Genomic DNA, 24,072 nt, shown 5'->3' with positions numbered 1-24,072 from the left:
ACTGATAAGGTTTGCAGTCTGTCTTCAGTTCTGTCCAGCAGTCCACTTTCAGCCCTTCACAGATCGCCAAGTGGAATTTATGTTGTGTTAGATGTTACTGAAATGGTAGCTTCACTTAATCTGATGTTTTCTTAGTCTCATAATCATATTTATTGAAAATACAACACATGCTATATAAACACATCATACACAGCCTAGATACTTAGATACCATTTTAAAATGTAATGTGGCTATAAAGTTTTTTTATGTATTAAAAGGGAGTGACATGCAATGAATGGAGAACAGACCATTATAATAATCCATATAATAAATATTTTTTTATAATTAAATCTAAAATAAAAGTATATCTTTTCTAATTACTAGTTATACACAATTAGTAATACAGTAGTTCTACATACTGTGTGTAATTAAAAAATGATAGTTCTATAATTATTATGCAGTATTGTGACATATATCATTTCCAGCTGTCTTTATGGTAACAACAACATCCTGTCTCAACATTGTACAAGTTCAATGAAATTGTTTGTCACTAGTGTGTATACATGATGATAAGCGCAGGAAAGCTCTAATGGGTTAATAAATATTTAAGACTGTAGTGATTTATCTGACAACCACATGCAACTGTGGTACACCCGGCAGAGGAGGGGGGCCCCGGGTTGAATTGGACTCCAGGAATAATGCAAAGGGTAGCATGCCTGCTGACTGTCCCAGAGATAGGACGCCAGACAGACCCAGAGATAGGACGCCAGACAGACCCAGAGATAGGACACCAGACAGACCCAGAGATAGGACACCAGACAGACCCAGAGATAGGGCACCAGACAGACCCAGAGATAGGGCACCAGACAGACCCAGAGATAGGGCACCAGACAGACCCAGAGATAGGATTCCAGACAGACCCAGAGATAGGACACCAGACAGACCCAGAGATAGGACACCAGACAGACCCAGAGCCAAGTTGGACACCAAGGAACAGAAGCAGACAAAAGCAGAAAAATTAGTCAACAGTAAATTAAATAACAGGAAGGCAGGAATAAGCCATGTGGCTCGAAATTCTGAGGAACGTGGTCCATGTATACACGTAGAATCACGACAAGTAGCATATTTTCTCATTCTGTCTTTTTGTCGCTTTCTTCCTTGTTGTTTCGAGCACGGTCCACATATACAATTAATGGGATCACAATGTGAGGGAAATGCAAAACTAGAAGCGTATTTTCTCTTTCATTTTGTCTTGATTTCTCTTTCTTGCCTGTTGTGTGAAGTATGATCCATGTATTGATTGCAAAAAAATGCGTGAAAAGGTATGTACAAGAGTTACATGATTTATAACAACTGGGTGAGATTGGCTTGTCTGTCTTTATGGCTCCAGAATTCCGTTAAGAACCTGACCCTAATCTCCCAAACACATTAAGAAATGTTCTGCAACTGCTCCAACTGCAACTGAGTAAACTAATAGGGAAAAATAAGATTTGCCTGGAAGAAACTGGGGTCAAATGACTCATTTGTAGCCCTTCCTTAGTTTTTATGTTCTAAATTAAAGAAATAACTTCTTTATTTATGAGGACAAAAGAGGTATTATTTGCTAAGTTAATTCAATAACAGTTAGGCCTATCCATAAATCAAGTCGTAATGTTCAGTGGGAATACCACTGGTTTACAGTGGGAGACACACTATTGACAAGTTACAGCTATAGAAATGAAAATTCCAGAATATGCTGAGAATATTAAAACAAATGTACAATATTCTCAATTATTCTGTTCCTTATTTATGTTTGACCTTTGCAAGTATACTACAATGAAAGATGAAAAAAAACATGGTACGATTATCAAATTTGAGAACATCAAATTCAACATATTTTAAAACACTATGAAAGCGTAATTCTTGACGTTTTATTGTCATCATGAATTTATTCACAGTCATGAAGGACATAAGGCTGTTGCCCAAGACACACTTTTATCAAATATTTTTACAAAAGCTTTTCAAAATTAGGTCTCTTAGTCTTTTGGAGTGTTAAACCCCAACCAATTATTGTGCCTGCCTTTGTTTATCCTTGATGCACTTTTTACATGTTCAGTATGATGGTAAAGGTTGTCCTACCTTGCACCTTAACCTGGTTTGTGTATAATTGGGGACCATTAGGACCTTCTGCGTAATTTGTCTCACTTGACAGTCAATCACAACATGATCCAGTGCCAGTGGCTTTGTTCCAATTCCTTTGAGTCCAAATATGTGCTCTGTGCCATCTGTTTCATTCTGCAGAACAAGTCTACCCTGTGAAACAAAAAGAAAAAAGAAAAAGTTTCAGGGAGAAAGTCAGTGGCAAGTGTTCTGATAACGTGGTGGTGGTAATGAAAAACAAAAACAGGCCAGTCTCCGGGGCTTAAAAAAAAACGAGGCTTTATTTACAGTGCAAAATAATAAAAAAACAAACTGAATATGTACATTGTACACAGTGAGGAGAAGGAAAGCGTGTCGAAAGGAAAACAAGTAGATAGAAACAAAACACAATTCACTCTTTTCTCAGATCCAAAAACTAACTAGATGCGTATGCCAATAATTAAACAAAGTACTTTGTAGCTCACTCAAAACGACTCTCCATGTTCTCTCAACTCTTACCCTCAAACAAACAGCTTCACTGCACACAACCACCTAAGCTTTTAAAAACTGAACCCATTCAATTAAATACAGACCAATATCAGGAAGGTCAACACGATACATAGATCTTACTGTATGTGGTAGAGATTCTGTAATATGGAAGCAGAAGTAAAGCAGACAACACGGAGAGAGTACACAACACTAACAAAGAAATGACACACACAGTGTTGAATAAGAGCTATAGAAACCATTCTGTCTGTGCATGTCGGTCACTGAAGTTACTTTTGTTTTACCACTGAGATTGGCTTGGGATTCTGGAATCAAGAGGGTAAAGTATAAAGAATACTTCTGTATCCGTGTGTTCAGTACAGTATGTACACTTGTGTGACTTTATTGTCACAGATAAAAAATAGTGCTCAACAGAGAGAAATGGGCTTTCTATACAAAAACATAGATTTTAAAAATATAATCTAGGAATTAAATATAAGAGATAAATGTACAAAGTTTTGAAGTCTGATGTAACTGGCTTTATGACGAACCCATGGTGCCATTTCTTTGGACTTTCAAAAGAATTAAAATCCTAAAGGAAACAGTTTTCTGGCACATTCAGAGCTAATTCAAGTTCTGCATCATCTGTACTAGGAGGTGTGTCTCAGACAATGCTTTAAATCCAGGGTGTGAACACATGTGCTACGTAGGTCTTTGATTTAGATCAAATAGCTTGATAGCCCTTAATTGCTGGAGTACAATGTGAAGTTTGGGGGAGGGGTGTATAATACAATTGTGAATAATCAGGCTACTATGATGGCACAATTCCTCAAGGTTCTTAAGGGGACACTTTTTTGGTGAATTACAATTGACATTTGGGCTAAATGGCTTGATGACTCTGAAGTGTCTGATAATGTTTCAAATTTACATCGTTACCGTAAAAAAAAAAAAAACTTACTGATTTCACTTAGATTTTCATACAGTACATCTTCCCAAAAAGTCCCCTACATTATCACTAATGTTTTTTTCTTGTTTTATTTTTAGAACCTCCAAAAAGAAATGTGGTGAAAAATTCCTCCACCTTTTGTGTTTGGCCCTATGTTATAAAGTACAGCATAGGGAGAATCTTACCAAGGTAGTACATTGGGAAATGGGTCTGAACATCAAGGGATACCCCATTCTTTCTCCAGCCCGCACATAAATCACTGATGGGCCGTGAAAGTCTTTTCCTTCAATAACACCATGGAGTTTCCAGTCCTGAAGTGTCTGGTTAATCTAGAGAAAAATATAAGTCCAAAGGTTTGTATTCACTACATTTTTCCATCTGTTGTTAAGGATTCTTATATACATTTTAACACCTTAGCATCACTAAGTAATTGATTTGTCTTTATTACAAATAAAAATGTTTGCATTATGTAAGGTCAGCAGACAGTGAACGTTTATTGAATTAGAGTTGACACCTCAAAAACAAAGCTTGTAGAACGTGAGTGTTATATATGTATTTTTCAAATATTTTAGACATCTGTAAAATCCCCATTTTAAGTTGTGATGTTACTGCAATTTGTGAACAAACAAAATCTATCATGAGTAAAACACACGGGATATTGGTTTTCCAAAAAAGCTTCACATTAGTTTTTAGTAATGCTAGCAGAGAAAACAATCTATACAAATATGCAAAACAAATGACTCATTGACAATAACAGACAATATGAAAAATAAAAAATGATTCCCCTATAAATAAACACTTTAGTAATACAGATTCTTAAAATATTTAATGTATTGATAATGATTGTTGTTACTTTTCTTACTTTATTAATAAGTTATTACAGTAAATATCTCAATTAGAACTCTAAGTGTAGATATCCAGGGAATATAGAGTGCTTCATGAGTTTAAGTCACCAATATATAAGATTGACTTAATGATTCTGTCAAAGGAGCCATCAACTGGATTTAACAGAAATAGGAGATCAAAGTTCACTGAGTCCTGCCCTAGGAAGTCAAAATTCAAGAGCCAACTATATTCTTTTCTGGAGGGTTGTAGCCCTCACATCTGTTTCTGACATGACTGAATAATCGCTCAAAGCTGTGGCAGGCTTCATACAGTATGAACTGAGTGACATTACATACAGCCCTACAGGAAATTCCCATAGGCAAAATTCACTGAAAATCTTACAGTCCAGCAATTACATTGTTTAGTGTCCTTTTTGAATATTTTGTATTAGTGGTTTTGTACAATTTATATTTATAGGTGATACAAAAAGCAAACAAAAATATTCTTCAGCATAAATCAAGTCATTCAATAAAGAGGATGTTCTACAATATCTTTTGCTAATACTGCACATTATTGTTATGATTTCTGTTTTGGAATCTGTACCCTCTGAAGCATTTTCAGTTGAATTTCTGAAAAATAAATATTGATGACAAAGCAATACTAATGTGTTTTTTTCTGGCAGAAACAACAGCAGTTAACCTTCATATTTAAAGTGTTTGGTAACATGCTGTAGATTTGTGTTAAAGTACATATTTGTTCTTTGTTGTAGGAAATATTTCAGTAAGACCAACTTTCCACAAACGCCTTTCTGTCTATAGTTGACATTACAAGAACAAATGTTATAAAGACATTAAAAGCAAATTGTGAAGAATAATGAAAAATACACTTATTTATAAGACACTTGTTTTCAGGAAGGAAGTGTTAACATAAAAAGTGTCCTATACACTCCCAGGAGGGTTTGCTAATCCATTATGCAGTAGTAAAACAGTGAGACAGCACTGAAATAAGAGGGAAATACAGAAACTGAGCTTCTAAATACAACGTAGATAAAATGTTATCAATAAAATGGAATCATTTCCTTAGATATGTGTGGCATATGGTAGAAGCCCAAATCCGATGCCCTAATTTGAACCGTATCCTCAGCTCTCCTGTGATCCTCCAGCCCACAACAAGCCTCAGATCCACTGAGGAAAAAGATTAGTCTGGTGAATTGCTGGGTTTGAAACTCCTTCCAAGCTCCAGGGGGTTAAGTCACTGCAACAGGCTCATATGTCAAGTAATCCCTGTTACATTAAACTACAGTAACTCCTGCCAGGGGTACTGTTTTCAAATCACATCCCGCCTGGATTAGACGCAGTGCATGAGTTGCTCTAAATTGGGACCAGAATTGATAACACGGTGAGAAGAAGAACTGTTTAGCCTTAGTTGACAGAGATTACAAGTCCAACAAAATACACCTCCTTTTTGTTGAACACATGGACTGTCATTATTCACACTAGGGACATGCTCTTGATATCAAGTACCATGTGCAGAATGAACAGGGAGGCTCAAGGACTTGACTCTTCTTGTTTTGATCAGCAATATACATTTTTATGGTGGCAGGTGGAAATACAATATGATTTTAAGCACCGATTATTCATCTGTTCCACTCAGAGAATGGCAAATTCCTTATAGATTTTAACTCAATATAAAATTTTGGAATAGCCATGAAACATTGCATTACTACTCAGACTTGAAGATTACTGTATCTATTTATTCAAAAGACTGTATCACATTGAAAACACCTCTATCACAAATTACACTGCTATTTCCAACTGGCATATGAGAAAATAAAAGCACACATTAATGTTAATTTAAAAAGGTTTTTAAAACAAATTATTCACATTATACAAGCAGACACCAGAAATCCAGTAACTGGCTGTTTATTTACCATTGTATTGATTTCATCCTTCCTCGCCCACATAGCAATAATTTATTGAAAATGTAACTGAGCTTAAGAAAACCATAAAATTGAACCTTAAAAGGGCTTGCAGCATATCAATTCACTGCAATTTGATTTGTTAATCAAGACTCCTCCTCGCACAATCCAGGCACTGCCTCATCATGTAAATTGTTCATCTTCTTACAGAAAGACACAGGATTCAAAAAGCAAACAGCAAATGGATTTCACAGGAGATATTAGAAGGGTAGAAATGCCAGTTAAAATGTTATTCATAAGAAAATAAGAATGTTTACAAACAGGAGGAATCCATTTACTGTAGCTCTCTCGTACATATTGTTGCTAACAGTTTACATTTAAGGATCTGATCAGGTTGCTTCATGGGGACAAATAAATCTCAGATTTTTTCATATTTCCAAAGCAATCAAAACACAGCCAAAATACTGTACATAAAAAGGCTACGCTCATGCAGTGTGACTGGACAACACTCCCCATATGAAACTATCTCAGTCTATTTTCACTGAAAAAGACTTACCAGTGGGATATCCTGAGTGACGGACTGGAGGGCAGGAGTTACCATCTCCAGCTCTCCATCCGTGCCCACGCCATGGACCATGCATTCCACAAGATGCACACGGACATCGCGCAAAGACCGGAGGACAATCTGACACAGGTACCTCCCCGGTAACTTTGCTTGAAATTTCAGGGGGAGGGAAACTACATCGCAGTCTAAAAAAAAAAAAAAAAAAAAAGAAAAAGAAAACAACACGATGTATCATTTTGAACTACTCCACAGGGCTTCACTGGCTCACCCATTTACCTGTTTGAAGAAACGTGGGTTGCCGAGCGCCATACCGGTGCTACCACTTCTTTCTGAAAGATTTTTAGTCTCTACACCTGTGCATTTGTGTTAAACAGGAAATTTAACAGTTTCTTTAAAAACATATAAAAATAACACTCTGCACTGGCTTGTGGGAACGTCCCACGCCTAGAGGACAGAATCAAGAAGATTTAGCACCCTGGGCAGGTGAATGTGACCAACTAAGCACACAATTTGATCAATTAAGTAATTAAGTAAGTGAGAAATGAAAACGAGCCAGCTCTGCAGTCCTTGAGAACTAGAGTCACCTATCCTTGTATTAGATACAGTAACAGTAAATGAACAGAGCAGATATACATTCAGTCCTCTCACCAAAAGTAGCAAGACATACAAGACTAGTATTTTTTAGCAAAGTTAACGTCATTCAATGCTTTAAGCATTCCATTGACTTAAGATTTCTTTTACCATCATATGACACTTTTTACAGAATAGGAAACATGTACAGTATGTATTTGTGTTTGTGTGGAATGCAGGTTCTACTGTACCTCCTGCTGTGACAATTAATTCTACAAGCAAGAACATCAGAGATGCACATGAACAATGCTTGAAAAATGGACGCTTGGAGTCTACCGGCATTGTGGGTTATAGTTTATTTTAAATAAATCTGAAAATACACATGATAAATAACAGCATCTTAATAAAAGAACGCTTGACCGGAACAGTTTTGTCAGAAAATAAATAATGGGTTTTCATTAAAAAATGCTGTTTACCAATAGAGCCTGTTAGTGAATTTTAGGCATGGACAAGATTGCATCTGAAAATTAATGTGACCAATATTTAAATACAGTATAGTAGAAAGCAGCATTATCACTTGACATTTAATTCTTATTATTAAATGCACCTTTGTGCATTTAGCCTTTAAGACAGATTTCTAATTTAATTATATACTGTAACAACAGCACGGAAAACTAATCTCGGAACAGTACACTTCTCACAAAATATTTTTTTTAATTTCCTACAGCCTTGGACAATATTCTTAGACACCTTTGTTTGCAATGCAGAAATTGTAAAATTCACAGTGATATTACCATTGTTAGAGCAATTTGCTATCAGTCCAGGAAAAAAAAAAAACAAGTTTGTTACCAAAGGCATGCATATATACTATGTTTCCATTATAACTTTCATTGTGAGAAAAAAGACTAAAAAATTAATACCCTAAAACATTTTGAGGTATTCTAGTAAATTAGCTTTACTTTAATTTGAGTATATATTGCTTTGTGTAATGTTGTCAGTTATCAACCATTCTTTTAATTTATGATTATTTCCCATGTATATTTAAAATTCATATTCATATTCATAAACAAGCTCTACTTAAGCAAGACTTTAAGGAAATAAGGTGAATGTGAACAGGCAGCAATGCAGAGTTTCAGTCCATTTCTGCAGTCAATTATCTTGCCTAGCATTTTCCCCAACACAACTGCTTTTAATTCCTTATGTGAAATAGCATAAAATGTGTCTATCTAAGCAGAACCAAGAACAAAGAATCAGATCTTATTCTTATACGGTTAATTAGGAAACAACTAAACAAATAAATAAAAAGAACTTAAGAATGGATATAACCAAGATGAGGCCATTCTACCCTCAGCTGGGATATCTAGCTCATTTGGTTTTTCAGTAAGTGACTCAATGATCTTATCCAGCTGCTTTTTGAAAGAATCGAGGGTATCAGCTTCAACAACAGGGTTGGTTAGCTTGTTCCCTACCTTCTTATTTTTAAAGAACCACCCCTTGTTTTCAGGTTGGAATGTATTTCCTCAGAGTTTCCACCTGTGTCTTCTGGTTCATGAGTCACTGTTGACTCTGAAGTAGTCCTTTGAATATTTGAATCAGGTTATTAATTGAAACAGGGGAAGAAATGCTGAGGAAAGTTTCTCCTCATTACATTTTAAAACCAAATATATAATGTTTTCTCATTAAGATGTCGCAGTACTATATATGGGTTTTCTTGACGTTGCAGGTCATTTTTGTGTTCCACCCTGCATCTCAATACAATGCGAACCATCCCAGAGGAACTGAGAAAGAAAGCAAGCATTGACTGGAGCCTTTTGACATTAATACACAAATAAACATAAGTTATAATAATAAATGCCCAGCAATCTACTTTTTGGGAAGCCGGAAAGAGACTAGGAGATCGCTTCAGAGAACATGTTAGAGCTGTGAAGATGAAAGATTTCTCCAAGCCCATAGTTTCTCATTTCACCTCAGACAGTCATGATCACACTGATCTCTCTGTCTCTGTTCTCAAAGAGGGTTTCTCAATGCCCATAGAAAGACAACAGAAACGAACCTCATCCTGGAACTAGGTTCACACCTTCCCCCTTCTCTCAGTGACCGACTTGTTTTCATGTAATCTTCTCTGTTCTCACAACGGTTTTGACTTCACACCTTTCTTCACCCCTCTCCACTTTGCACTTCCTGAGTGGCCTCTCTGCCTCTCCCCTCTCCCAGCTTGTGTTCTTTGGTGCTATTTAATCTTTGCTGTCTGCCCTGTCTTTCTCACACTTGAAGAAGGCTCCACAGCCGAAACATCGTTTCCTTTCTTTCCTTTTCAGCATGGAATAAACCCGTTATCTGTTCATTAATAAACAAAGTCTATTAAGCGCCTCGGATACTACTTCTCTTGACCTACATTTGAAACTCACCTGTAAAGGGAATCTAATTAGCAGACTATGCTATATTTTTATTTTTATTTTTTTTCAAGTTAAACAATTTTGTGAAGTTTACAGTATAAGCCACTTGTATTTAACCTCTCACTGCTTCATACTACAGATATGTTGTGTCATGCAGATATTTGTGTAATATTTTGTTGAATAATTCTGTATTAAAATAAGGGAATTTAAATAATAGCAGGATGCTTTTTTTTCTCAGAGGTTTGTAAGTGCAGTTTCTTGAAGAATCATTAAAGCATTTTCTGATAGCACAGACTGCATTCTAATTTTCTACATTGCATTCTATGTTATCTGTATCAATGGATTCCAATCATGGTCCTGTCTTATAATTTTTGTTCCAGTTGAGTTCTTAATCACAGGCTAGTTTATTTCAGTTTTCTATTTAAGGCATGTGTTTAAATTTGCTCGCAGCTCTAACAGTTGAATGGGATTTATAATTGGTTTCAGCCTTGCCTTGAACTTTCCTTTATTCAAGCGTGTTAGCTGAAATGTACCCGAAGGGGCCCCAGGAGAAAGTTCTTTGTGGGAGTGCTTGATACAATGTAATTCCCACCTGTGTTTCCTCATCAAAACTGATTACCCATTAAGAGCTGCTTAACCAGAAATAACAGTGCAAGCTCTTCATAAGCAAGTTGAGGAGAAATTGCATGACATTTTTGGAACAATGCAATTGAAATAAAAATATTTTTTTAAACCAAGACTTTTGAAAGCGTTAATGAAAGTTGAAACAAGCAGGGTCAACTAAAGGAATCAATTAGTAGCAATGATTACCAGCTCAGCTGGAATGGACATCGACAGACCCAGAGGTCTCTCTGGACCAAGGTGTAAAACAGTGATCTACAGTATATTAATAAGTCTGAAATCGTATCCCATAAAAATGCATTTTTATAATGTCCTGCAAAATATTTCATTCTAAGCATTTGCTTTGTCAATACATTGAGTGTTTTTAAAAGATTTGTTTAACAGCAGTTGAAAATCTTCAACAGTATGTTTAAATGCAAGAGACTGCTGTGGATGTGGACAGAATCAGTTTATTGATTTCTAGAATCAAGAATTTAATCAATGGTTGACTTTTTATGTTAGTTTTTCAGCATACATTTTGTTGTATTGGTAAGACTAACCCTAGATATCATCTGTATAAGGCATTAAACAGTATCATATGAGATTTGAAACAAGATTGTTGCATTTTTTATGCCACTCAGTGAGTAACAGTAACTTCTCCAAATGAAATAATCAACATGGAATATAAGATGTTAGAACAGCAGAACTTGTCTGACTGAATATATTCAACAGAGAATACAAGATATTCCATCACCCTTCGAATTTACTAAATTAAAATCTAAAATTTGTAATTTACATGTATTTGTAATACAGTATAACACAAAAAATAACATTGGCCAACAATTACGTTGCTAATCTATATGGGAATATGGTGCTTTGAAGCTTAAAAGCACCTGGTTTGAAGCATGAGGACAGAATTTATAACTAGGAAAAGCATATCCAGCAGCACAGAAGGTGATGCTTGACAAAGGTTTGTTGCAGAAAAATATCTCAGCAGTCCACAGTCTGTAACACTATCATAGTCTCTTACAGAATATCACTCTCAACAACTGAAGGGTCAAAGGAGAAAGCAATTTCAAAGCCTCAGTAACACAGAGGATCCAATTAGGCTGACTCTTGAATATTCAGGCCAGCTTATTGAACTGGTAGATTCCAATTCCCTTTCCCCCAAGAATGTAATTAAAAAGGCTTTATGTCTTCCTTAAACATTTGTATCTTGTCACAGGCTTATTCAATTGCTCTGCAGTCCAAATTCTGCTTTATTTTTAGAATAAAAACTATTTCTTCTACAGATGACTGTAAAAGGTTTTAAAACTGTTTGCCAAAATAAATATTTGCCCTACAAATACAAATCCATTTAGCAAAAAAAACCTGACACCTTACTAGACATTAAAAATGCATGCAGTATAAAACAACCTCCATTTTAGGTCAAAGTCATTCCTTCAAAGAGGACATGAAAAAACCACAAACCACATGTAAAATTTCCATTACAAAAAGATATTTCCATGAATGTGAAACTCAGACTGAAGCAGTTGGGAGTCTCTACTGACTGTAGATGGAACTAAAAGATAACCCAAACTTTATAATTTGTTAGCACTACTTGGTTTATATATATCCATATGCATCCAGTTCTACCACTATGAACGTGTGCAGAATGAATATATTTAGTGAATAGTTGTATCAAAGTTTAAACACATTTCTCAAACCCAGTTCCATCACTGTAGTCTCTTACAATTAAAAGCCAAAATAGTGATAATGGCAATAAATAGATGTATTTACAATTTAACATTTTTTGTTCTTTACATTATTTTTCCATATCATGTGGTTATATAGTACTCCTCACTAATTACTTTGTACCTAAACTGCTCATATAGATAAACCCTATGTAAGCACTGCACTGGCTTCATGTTGGATGCTTTAAACATCATTTTTGCAAAGGTGCTAAAGGGACTTAAAGAAAACAGCATTTGTGAACAGACTCTTTTTTTCTTTGGAATAGCAGATTATTTAATTAACTTTTTTTTACGTATCCACTCAGCATGGATATTGGAATCACCACTTACTCAAGACTTTAGCTTTTCAGCACTGACTTCTGTAATCCTGGTGGCGGGTGAGGATCTGTCCACGTGCTCCACCAGCACGCCCAGCTGTTAGAGACATTCGCTTTTTGAGAAGCTGTAAGCTCTTACAAGTGAGTTAGTACTAACGAGATGAGCAGAGCCTTGATTTCTCCTACAGCTAGGGGACACTGGCCACCCGCCCATTCTTTCATAGAGACACTCTGTCAAGCATGCGGTGGCACCTGGGGAACTGCATTCACAGTCACCTGCTGAGGTGACCTTGTCTTGAATTAGCCTGGGCCATTAAGATCAATGCATGCTCCAAGTGCAGTCACAGATTACTTCTCCTACTTAGATTTAAAAAATAAAAAGCAGAGAAAAAAACAGGTGAACAATTATATATGACAAAGGATCACTATCCCTATTAGATTTAAAAAAAAAAAAGAAAAACAAGGTGTTTTGACCTGGCATTATCATTTCAGCATGTTCATTCATGAAAAAGACAGTGGTAAATAAGTGTTCATGATAACAAAATACATGATGTTTGTCCTCTTAGCTAGGTCTAAAGGCTGTAAAGTGAATTACTGTACATAAACATCCTAACCATTCTGAAGAATTGTATGTTTTTCAGACATTAAGGTTTTAGAAAACATTTAAAGACCAGCAATTCATTGTTACCTTTAAATGCAATGAACTAGACTGGGTAAGAACAAGTAGGGTAGAATTATGCAAATATTAAACTTACAATTTGTGGCATACTTGAAAGGAATTCCTGGTGTACAAATGAAATAGGTTTTTAACTCAGAGCTAAGGAGCAGCATGACTGCTCCAGAAGCTGCAGATAATTGCAAAGCAAAGTCATCTCTATTCCATTAAGTGTACATTTAGCAGGTGATCACCTCAGAAAATTCACTTTATATTTTTCATTGAATGCCAAGATAATATATTACTGGTGGAGCACAGGGTTATACACATTCAGTCACAAATTTAAATGATGATATAATTGAAAATCATGAATAGATTGTAGTTATCTCACATCTTTCCCTTTAGCAAGAAAAATAATTTTTTGAATGAATGTTTGGCACTAAAGAATCTGTTTCATAGGGATGTATGGATTCATGGATTTACAAGTGGTTTATTCAAATTTCATAAGAATAAATAAAACCTATGAAATCAAGGTTTACAAAACTTGCATCACAGCTACAGCTATGTCGAACAAAGTGTTCGTTTGCAGCACATTATTCCTCATGAGGCTAGAGCAAGATTTGATGTAGGAGCTTCGTTCTTGTAGTGTAATAAGACTTCCACTTTAATTAAAGCTGCAGTGCCTTCAAAGGCTCATTTTTAATTATGATATACAGTATTAGCACTACAGCTAATTGAAAATGAGCTCCTTTTCAGATCAAACAATTCAAACAATTTTTGTGTTTCAATATATCTGATAAACAAAGGCTGTCATAAAAAAGTCATCTCCACTCTACATTCCCTGTTCCCTACACACATTTCCCATTCTGTTACATACTACTTAAGCTAGAATCCCAACTGAATAATGTGTTGGGTCTCAGTACGCAGTAAGAACATCTTGATCGCGATGAGTCATGCAGTCCACGGGGTTTTGAAACATCTGCAGACCATTTCTTTTTCCATTTGTCTACAAGAATCTGTTTTCTAGAAGCCGTCATTGATGAGAGTGGTAGTGTGTGGGATTGAATAGCACTGGTGCCACCAGTTCTCAATGGAATTAAGATCTGAAGATTGTTCCCATCAAGGAAGCTGATGGAAGTCTACCTCATGCCAAACACCGTAGGATTCTGATCATTACATTCTGGCTGCCAAATTTAAAAGGGTCTTTCAACGAGTAAGGTCACAAGAGTTTCCATAATATTGCAAGTTTGCAAGTAAGTACAAATCTGACCAATAATAGGATAATGATATATATATATATTAATTTTCAAGTTTCCAAACCTCTTTAGGCACACAGTATATCTCACCATGACATGTGGTCCAAGCCCCACCTGCCGTATTTTAAAGACCCTCCTACTGCATCACTCCAGTGGTGTCACAGGGTATCACAAGTCAAATATTCAAAAGTCGCATTCAGAAACGTGCACCCATGCGCTTCAGAATCCGCAGTGAAATATGAACCAGAAGGACACAAAGTTGGGCTATGTAAAAGTGCATTCGACTGCCCGAAGGGTTGCAGGAGCCTGGAACATTTGATACTTCAGTCACCCCCAGGTGGGCCATTTAAGGTGCTATCAAGTCATATCGTTGAAGGAACTTCTTTCAAGAGACATCGGGATAAGATTCTTTGATCAATTAGATACGTGCAACTAAAGGAGGACGACGGGCCACATGGCCTCCTCTCATTAGTAACCTATATGTTCATAGTAGTTCAAGTAGGGAGCTGCGTCAGCATGCGTAGGCTGCAAAGGAACAAGTTAAAGGTTTATTCCTTGCTGAAAAGAGAAGAAAGGAAACACAACATTTTGGCTGTGGAGCCTTCCTCGGGTGTGAGCGACCACCCAAAGAAGGCTCCACAGCCGAAACGTTGTTTCCTTTCTTCTCTTTTCAGCGTGGAATAAACCTTTACTTGTTCCTATATGTTCATATATAGGACACTAATCTAAGTAGTTATAACCATTCTCTTACTCACATTCAAGCACTCTAGATAGATTTGCAAAACAGAAAGTTAAAATAACTTTTGAAATAGCAGGATAAAATCCTTATGTTAAAATTACTTGGCAACTAAAACCAGTCGAGTTATATGGACTGAACAGCATTTCATTTGCAAACATTATATTGTATTCGTACTGTATGTCCTCTTGAGGGAGTTGCTTCAGCTGGTACACACTTTGCAGTACCCAGCTGCCCACGTTCAATGTACAGGGAAAGATTAAGATAAGATTAACTTAAAGGTTAAGTTAAGGTTAAGGGAAATTACACCAAGTTTTACATCTGTAGTTTCCAGAACATCTGGTCCATTCAGCAGCACATATGCCCCTCTGTGGAGGAAGAGTTTGGATGTTGCTTATTGTTGCTTAACCTACCCTGGCTTGAAGACTAGTCCTTAACAAAAGCATTGCACCACCTACAAACTCTTCTCCAAACCTGCACTCCCTAGTGTCTGACTATGTTTGTACAAGCCAAGCATCTTCAAAATGATACTAGTATTACCAAGGACAAGTGTAGCAGTGTTATGGAATTACAATAATGCACACAGCAGTTAAACTGGACAGTGATAGTGGATTTCAATATGCCAATGTTTTTTTTTTAACTTGAGAGGCTTTGTTACTTTGTTTATTGAAACAGCCTTATATAACCAAGATAATCTAATTATTCTTACTCAATTTCTTGGCAGACCTAGAATAAATAGATATGACAGCATTAGTGCTTAAACAAAGTCAGCAAGAAATATTTTACCTGGTTCTTCTTTTTTTGCTAGTTTTGTTTAACCTACTTTTTCTGAGCCCATCATCTGTAAATTCTTACGTTGGTGGAATGACCTAGCACTGCCCTCTTACTAATGCAGGAGACTGTTGTTATTTTGGTAGTCTTTCAGCTTCAGGTGCATAATGAAGGCATAACCACTGGAATAGTGTACCTCGCTAACCCAGATATAAAGGTCACCTATAAATCTCTCAGACAAGGATGTATTTATTATTAATAGTTAGTTTCTGAACCTTTATCTTTCAATAAAGCTTAAGGCTTGGCACTATTTAGATACAGTACACAAGAAATTCTTTTCTAATTCATTCCCTGAGTTTCAATTTTTTATTAAGTAGCTGGAGGTTACCTGCTTTTGGTGTAGCTCTAATGTGTACTGTGGTGTAGTCTTTCACATTGCTACTTTGAACCTTGAGAGTAACGCATTCATGTTTCACTATAAGTATCTACAATACGTATACTGTGGAATTCCATATACTGATTAAGAATACTTTCAGTGAAGAATCCAATTTCTGTTTCTGTGCAATTATGCATCAATCCATGAAAAATGTGTTCTCAGAAGTGACTAAAAAGAGCTTAGATGAATTCTAAACATGCAGTAGCAGATTCTTCTGTGCTACAGTACCTGTCAAACTACAGTTTGATTGATGTCATACTGCACCTAGAGTACCAATATTTCTGAAAACAAAAACAAATACACAAGTCAACACAAATGTAACATTTGATACTTCAAATGCCAAGCCTGTCTAAAAAGATGAAGTGGTATAACTAGGCAAGCATGTGAACTAGTGGTCAGGGCTCTGATTTTTTTTATTCGAAGGATTCAGTTGCAAATCCCAAGTGAAGCGTATAAAAAATTAAAAAGTCTTTTCACTTACTGTATTTGAGATACCAGGGTCAAACAAGAAGACTTTTATTGTACAAGGCACTAGTAAGACTTCTATAAGAGCACTGGGTGCAATTTTGGTAACCATTATAATATATATATTTCTGCTTTGGATCTAATCTGGAGAAGAGTAACCAGGTTTAAAGAAATGCCCTAATCTGACAGACTTGAATAACTAACTTGTTTTAATTTCAAACAAGGAAGGGGAAGTGGTTTAAGAATTCAAAATCCCCATAGGCATTGATAATGTTAACCCGATGAACTTCACAATCAGATGCAAAAGCAAACTACAAGGTAGTGCAAATTAAAACTGAGAAAGAGAGGCACCTAAAGGTTTGTGGGACTCTGGAACAAGATATCCAGTCATGCTGTCACAGCCTTCTCTTTCAAGAAATGGCTGGACGAGATCCTTTGTGCTAGCATAAAACAAACAAACTAGACGGGCCAGATGACCTTTGCAAACTTGCCTGTGTTATGAGATCCAAGTCATAAGGTACAGTGCACCAGGATTTGCTAAGCTATGAAAAACAATAGGTCAAGCACCACCAGGGTTAGCTAGCGCAGGTCCTGCTTAGGGTTTTTCTTGTACCACCAGCCTGTTATTTTTATTTAGCTGGACGTGTGCAAGTCTGACTTAAACTACTGTGCTGGTCCTTCAACCGGTAAAGAAATTCAAGATGTTGGCACTTCCTCCTGTGATCATAGATTTTCTCGTCAGAAAAGAGTCATGATCAAGTAACATATCAAAAACAAATGTGCATATCTCAGTTGGCGCCTTTCCCTTGAGCTTATTTAGATAGCCACTTAGAAGACATGTAAAGAAAATAGTTGTCAGATACTGTATGAAACCAAAAATGAACAACTCTTTAAATCATGTAACGACTTTAGCTAAACTCCTGATAAATTGCACTTGTTATCATTTCATAGAACAATATATTTTAATGTAAAATGTACACAGTAGTGTAGTTCACAGTAGTAAATATTTAAAATTCAATTTTGTTTTTGTTTCTGTTTTTCTGTAGAGAATTTTAAGTTTATTCCCCTCGGTACAGTATAAGACCAGCTAGTGACAACATTTACCCCATTATAGGAAGAAAACTAATACATGAAAAGATACAGTAAAATGAAGCTGTAGAAATACTGTAGCATTATCCAGAGTCATGTCAATTTTTATTAAAAGTAGTCCTAACATGTTTTTAATTGCCTCACAAGAATAGATTATTTTCTAATCTGTCAAAATGTATTAAATAAAGTGATTTCAATGGCAAATATTTAAATTGAGAGTACAGCTCCTGCAAAATACTGTAAATAGCAAAAATCAATCAAAAATAGCAATCTGAAATCAATTTCAATTGGAAAAAGTGCATCAATAGAATGCTTGTACAGACTAGTGAAATCGGAAGAATAATGCACTGTATTTCCAAAACTAGACTATTGAAAATTGACTTTTTATGCTCATGATTGATTGGTACATTGTAGAATTAAAGATTATGTTTTATGATTCATATTCAGAAAAAAAAATAGATTGTTAAATTACAACTACATTTTGGAGTGATATATAATAACAGTCACCCTGTAACATTTCCAACTTGATACTTGCAATTCTCTGTAGGTTGAGCCAGTGAAATATTTTTAAATATGACAAAATAAAAAGGTGATTCATGTTATGGTGCCTCGTAATCTTAAACCCCAGCTTGCAGCATGTCCTACATTTCCTTCAACATCCCATTCTATAATATTTTGGCGACCATGTTATGTTTGCTTATGTACTTGACAAATATGTTTTCAAAGGTTTAGTTTTCACTGTCAGGTCGCTGTTAATATTAAATATTTCTAGGCTTCTCACAAACTGTTTCAAGTTATATTGCAGTTTGATAAAAAGCACCTCTTCTTAGTTTTATTTCTGTTATCTCTCACTATTTTAAAGCAAAGCATCCAAGCAGAAAAGGCTTACTTCCACATGGAAGAAGCACTCTAAAGTCAATTAAAGTCCTTCGTCTCTTTGCCAGACATTGCACGGCTCATTAAGCTAAAAAAATGGTAGACATCCAAGGTCCAATTCAGTGAGGTTTCATTTAGTTATTAAGAGAAAACACTGGATTCACCACTGCATTCTATTACAAGTCTTCTGAGAAAGTCTGAAGAAGTACATTTCCCAAATTTTGTAGACAATTTAGATCAAACGTTAAACAGCTCTACATCATTTTAAAAATAACGGTAAGCGTATCACGTTAATTCTATATTGTACTGTATATAATTTGAAAGGGATCATATTTATTGTTCTTCTATTTCCGATGGGTTGTACTGTAACAATTAGAGGTGATTACCAATTAATGACCAGATGATATGTTGAACACAAAAACCTCTTCTTAAAATAGTTTAAAAAACCAAAATCAGCCTCTCAGTGACTTTAAATGAAAGAGCTCTTTAATTTTCTTATCTTAATGAGGACTGTCTGCTCAAAATCCAATGTGTTCGGTATCTACTGTACACTGAACTTTTACATCTAACGTCCTCTCAGTATTAGAAATCAAAAGCTGAAAAGTATCCCAGACGGTTCAACGAATCAATTATGAAAATTATAATGCCAATGAAAATGCTTTACAAAATGTTTTAAAGCCTACAAGATCCAGTCAAAGATCCAGTACATGAATTGCAAGCATAAGTTAAAAAGGACATCAGAAAGGCCATGTAGGAAATGGAAATTAATATTACAATGAAGGCTAAAATTAATAATAAAAATCATTTCAGTACTGGAACAGCAAAAGAACCTTTAAGGATGGAGTAACATACAGTATATTTGGGATCATAACAGAAAATTAAATATTTTCATTATCTTCATGAAACCATTAAATACTTATTTTTTCATTTTAGAAAAGCAAACCAGGCAAACAAACTAGACATTTCTAAAACTCAGAGCCTAGAAGGATTTGCCATACTTTAAGGAGGGCACTGTATCGTATTTTCAAATAATTTTATCCTAATTTATGAAGGACTGTGTTGTGAATGTCTGAGTATGCAACACTAGAATGCAAAATCCATCACATATCAATGCCATTCAAATCTTGATAATTCACTGACAGCAGTGCAGCAAAACACAAGATTCGGTGTCCTGTTCTGTTTTTTTTTACACGTCGAGTCTAATTTTAAAGTGTTGAAGTGAGCAAAAAAGAGATTATTTCACTCAAATGTAATCGAATAACTAAAACAGTGACCATCTTTACAATTAGTAGTTCAGGCGGATAGCTGCGTCAGCATGCGTAGGCTGCAAAGGAACAAGTAATAGGTTTATTCCATGCTGAAAAAAAGAAGAAAGAGAACACAACGTTTCGGCCATATACAGCTGAAGAAGGCTCCACGGCCGAAACGTTGTGTTCTCTTTCTTCTTTTTTTCAGCATGGAATAAACCTATTACTTGTATCTTGACAATTATTCTTAAATTGTGAAAGCGGATGTGTGACAGTGCTGACTGAGTTACTGTACACGTCACCGCACTCTGAAATCCAGACGTGTGCTGCAGCAGAGGAGCAGGTCTGGTATGGGGGAGCTGTACTCTGGCTAGGGAGAAACTGTAGGAGCTCAGCGCGCCTGGGATTAAATCCCAGCAGGGGCAGTGGAGAGCTGCACCCATTCTACAGTACATATTCAATTTCTCATGTCACATGGAGATGTGCAGCAGAATGCGGATTGTCTCAAATTACGAGGTGCTGGAGCTCAGCTCTGGCAAGCACCGGCCCACATTAAGCACAGATAAATGTTAACAGAGTCAATAGAATGAGAATGACCATACTGCATAAGTAATGTCAAAACCCTAAAACAAATACATCCTTAAACAACGAATTCTTAGTATGTGGAAATATTGCTTGAATGGTTCAATGGAGATCTAAGAAAAAGAAGGAATACAGCAATTTACAGTGAATTTACTGTGAAAAAAAGACCCCAAGATTCAAAGAGAGAAACAGTACACAAAGCTACAGGAGCACCTGATAAAAGACATTAGAATTGCCAGGATTACAAGAACTGTAAAAGCAGAATAGTCTGAAAGATGGAGATTGATAATAGACGAAGATGATAATGATATAGTAAGCATGTTATAATGAATGTCTCACACAGGTTTTACAACAGAAAATATCAATAGCATGTCCCATGCTATTGAATGAGCTCTGATAGTAATGGGTAATTTTATTGTAACTGACAATTAGGTACTACAGGGTTATTGGCTAATAAGCAATAAATAGCCAGTCTCTGATGGTATTTTCCCAATTATACATAAGATATTATTGATTAACCTCTAGCTAGGATATTTTAACAAGCACTTAGAATGGCTTAAAAATTGCAAAATAACTAATTACTATCACTAATCCACAAAACAGGGGACACAGCAGGAAAAACAAATCTCTTGTACTTGTGTTATCAGTAATATTTCAGAATAACATTACCAAAAAACTAATATTTAATATTACAACTAGAGATAAAGGGTTCTGTCAGTAATAATGGGTCTAGAAAGGGAATATTTTAACTTTATGGAACTCTTCATGCAAACAGTAAGAACATGAGATAATACTGGAGCATTTGATACAGTATGGTGATATACATCATCATAGCATTACAGAGAGCTTTTGTTAAAGTTATTCATAAAACAGTCATTATCAAAATTTAAACTCAAGTAAAGAATGGATATTAATCAAGAATTGGTTAACATGCCAAAAACAGTATATCATTTTAAGAAGCAGAACTGCCAGTTGGGCAGATGTAAGCAATGGTACTGTATGCCAGATGGATCTTTTTGGGCCCCTTACTCTCCCTGATACTGTACAGTATATACTGTATACTGTATATATACTCAATAAGTTATAAACAGAGCAAACTAGTTAAATATACACATTACAAAAAAAACAGAGTGAGTAGCAAACACAGAAATAGTGGAAAGGAAAGTGCATAAAGTGCATAAAATTGTGGAGTGGACAGATCTACTGTATGATAAATTAAATTCAACATTAATAGGTGAAAAGTGATCCACACTTATATATGTAAGAACATGTTATACATATCACATGGGTGATTCTGAGATGCAGGAAGCTACATTACCCAGGGATCTTGGTGTTTTTGTACTGTCTATTCTTTTATCCTCATTAGGGCAAAGAATGGAAGCAATAAAAAATGCAAACAAAATGCTTGATTATACAGTAAAAGTGTGGAATAAAGCTTTACAATGCAGTAGTACAACCTCATTTAAAGTACTATGCCTAGTTTTGGTCAACACATCACAAACAATACATTGTAGTCTTAGAAGAAGTTCAAAGAAGAACTACGAAAATGATTCTTGGTCTCAGGAGATTTTTGTATATTAACAGGTTAAGGGAACTAACTTTCTTTTGTCTGCATCAAAGAAGATTGACGGGAGATAGGGTCATAGGAAAAGATAGGGTCAAACCTAGGGAGTATTTCACACTGAGTGGTGAAACAAGGACACAGAGTTACAAATGGAAATTGAAAGAGAATTTAGTTAGGACAGGCATTTATTTAGGAAACATTTATTTCAACCATGTGTTTGTGTCTTCAGAAGCATACTGCCCAGACATGTGGTTGAGTCCATAACTGTGGGCTCTTTTATAGAATCAACTAGACAACATCTTAGACATACGTAGCTAATGTAATATCAAATGACCAATTTCGACTGAACGACCTCCTCTTCTTATGTTCTTATGATTTTCTTAAACCACCAAGAAATGTTCATGAACCCCCAATATAATTATGGGGATGACACTTCTTAGCATGATACTATTGCTGGTCTTTACTAAAGTAATCAGAAAGCTTTATATTTACCACCCACCACACGGGGCTGCAGAGGAGCAATCCCAGCAAAGCAACAGGTGCAAGACAGGGCAGGCAGACACAGACACACTCGCACCAGGGCCAGTTCCCAGAAGCCAGTTAACCTACTGTACCAGCATGTTTTTTTGGAAACTTAAGCACCCAGAAGAAACCTACTTTACGCAAACACAGGGAGAACAAATAATGCCAAATACTGCATACACTCTATAAAAATGCAGTACAGTAAATTAAATATTGGAGAGAGATACCTTTTAATGAATTTATGAATCATTTCTTGTACATTTCATTACCCTACACTGTACTCCTGCTCCATCAGATTACGCAGCGTTTCCTTGTTAACTGCTTTTGTTAATTCATACCACAGACTGACTGAAGTCTGGTTCTGCTCTGGTTGTGATGGCCAGTGGTTGAAGAAAAATCTGACGGATATCCTGTATATCTCTAAAGCTTGGGAGGAAAATATATGAACAGCAGATGTTTTTTTTTTCTCTAACAAATTCCAACATGGAGAGATTTCTGTGCAGCAGTTTGACGTACAGTAATTTCAGGAAAATAAATACCTGTGACACTTGTAAGGCTTTTGTGTATTCCATGTTGGCACTGTCATGATAAATGGTATTTCACTATGCAGTGCTATGTAAATTGAATATTCAGATTAGACTAAATGGGAGGAGATCAATGTGATTCAGTGGTCTAACTCAAGGACTGCTTCCTGAATTTATAACGTTAATCAAAGAATGTTGATGGAATTAATAGAAATCCATCAGTATTTGCTTGTAAATTCCTTACCAAGCATAAAGATGTTTCAGAATTAAACAATGCAAATTTTCAATGTATCAAATTATTGGAACAACTTTCTGCAGACTATCTTTAATCTGAATTCTTCACCTATCTTTTTATAGAAATAATTTTAGAATTTGTATGACATTTGGAGAACTTCAACAATATTCAAGCCAATCATAAAAAATCCAAGCCTTGTCTAGACTCACCTACAGTAAGCAGTCTAGACTGCTTTCACCACGGAGCATCTCACATTTTCCAGAGACTAGAAGTCGAAAAACAACAAACCTTCCACAAGGTAAACGTACAGTAATTCTTCAGCAGAAGGGTATATGCAGAGTATTATTATTATGCCGAAAGTGTGTGAATACCACATTTTCTTGTCTTTCAAGGCAATTGAAAAAATGATGAGTAGTCATTAAACAAACCATCATAACACAAATCTCTGTGCATTTATATTTGCCTGCAAACTGCAAATGTATTATTCATATTAAGCATGAAAATATTACACATAAAAAATAATTTACCACAAGATCTTTACAAGTAAATGGTGGCATAAATCCACAGTTAATTTGAGGTCAAAATAGAGAATGAATTATAACCTTCTCAATTCCTTTAGGACCTTATATAGGAAAAATCTTTGTATGGATTAAAATGCTGG

General features: G+C 35.7%; 1 protein-coding gene across 4 annotated transcripts in view; it reads right to left on the bottom strand.

Annotated features, from left to right (window-relative positions):
- Positions 1–24,072, bottom strand: part of LOC102694899 (cilia- and flagella-associated protein 47-like) — a 208,134-nt gene that overhangs the window by 96,496 nt on the left and 87,566 nt on the right. For all 4 annotated transcript variants that reach the window (XR_011181613.1, XR_011181614.1, XM_069178726.1 and 1 more), the window contains exons 46-48: positions 6,829–7,022; positions 3,715–3,858; positions 2,098–2,271 (exon numbers count right to left, since the gene is read on the bottom strand). Coding sequence is in view for 2 of the 4 variants with exons in the window: in XM_069178726.1 (XP_069034827.1) it covers positions 2,098–2,271; positions 3,715–3,858; positions 6,829–7,022 (512 nt within the window). In the remaining 2 variants the exon portion in view is untranslated. The remainder of the gene's footprint in view (positions 1–2,097; positions 2,272–3,714; positions 3,859–6,828; positions 7,023–24,072) is intronic.

Source organism: Lepisosteus oculatus, chromosome 15 (assembly GCF_040954835.1).
Source record: "Lepisosteus oculatus isolate fLepOcu1 chromosome 15, fLepOcu1.hap2, whole genome shotgun sequence".
Lineage (NCBI taxonomy): Eukaryota > Metazoa > Chordata > Actinopteri > Semionotiformes > Lepisosteidae > Lepisosteus > Lepisosteus oculatus.
Note: the sequence above shows the minus strand (reverse complement) of the source record. Positions and strands in the feature narration are given on the sequence as shown.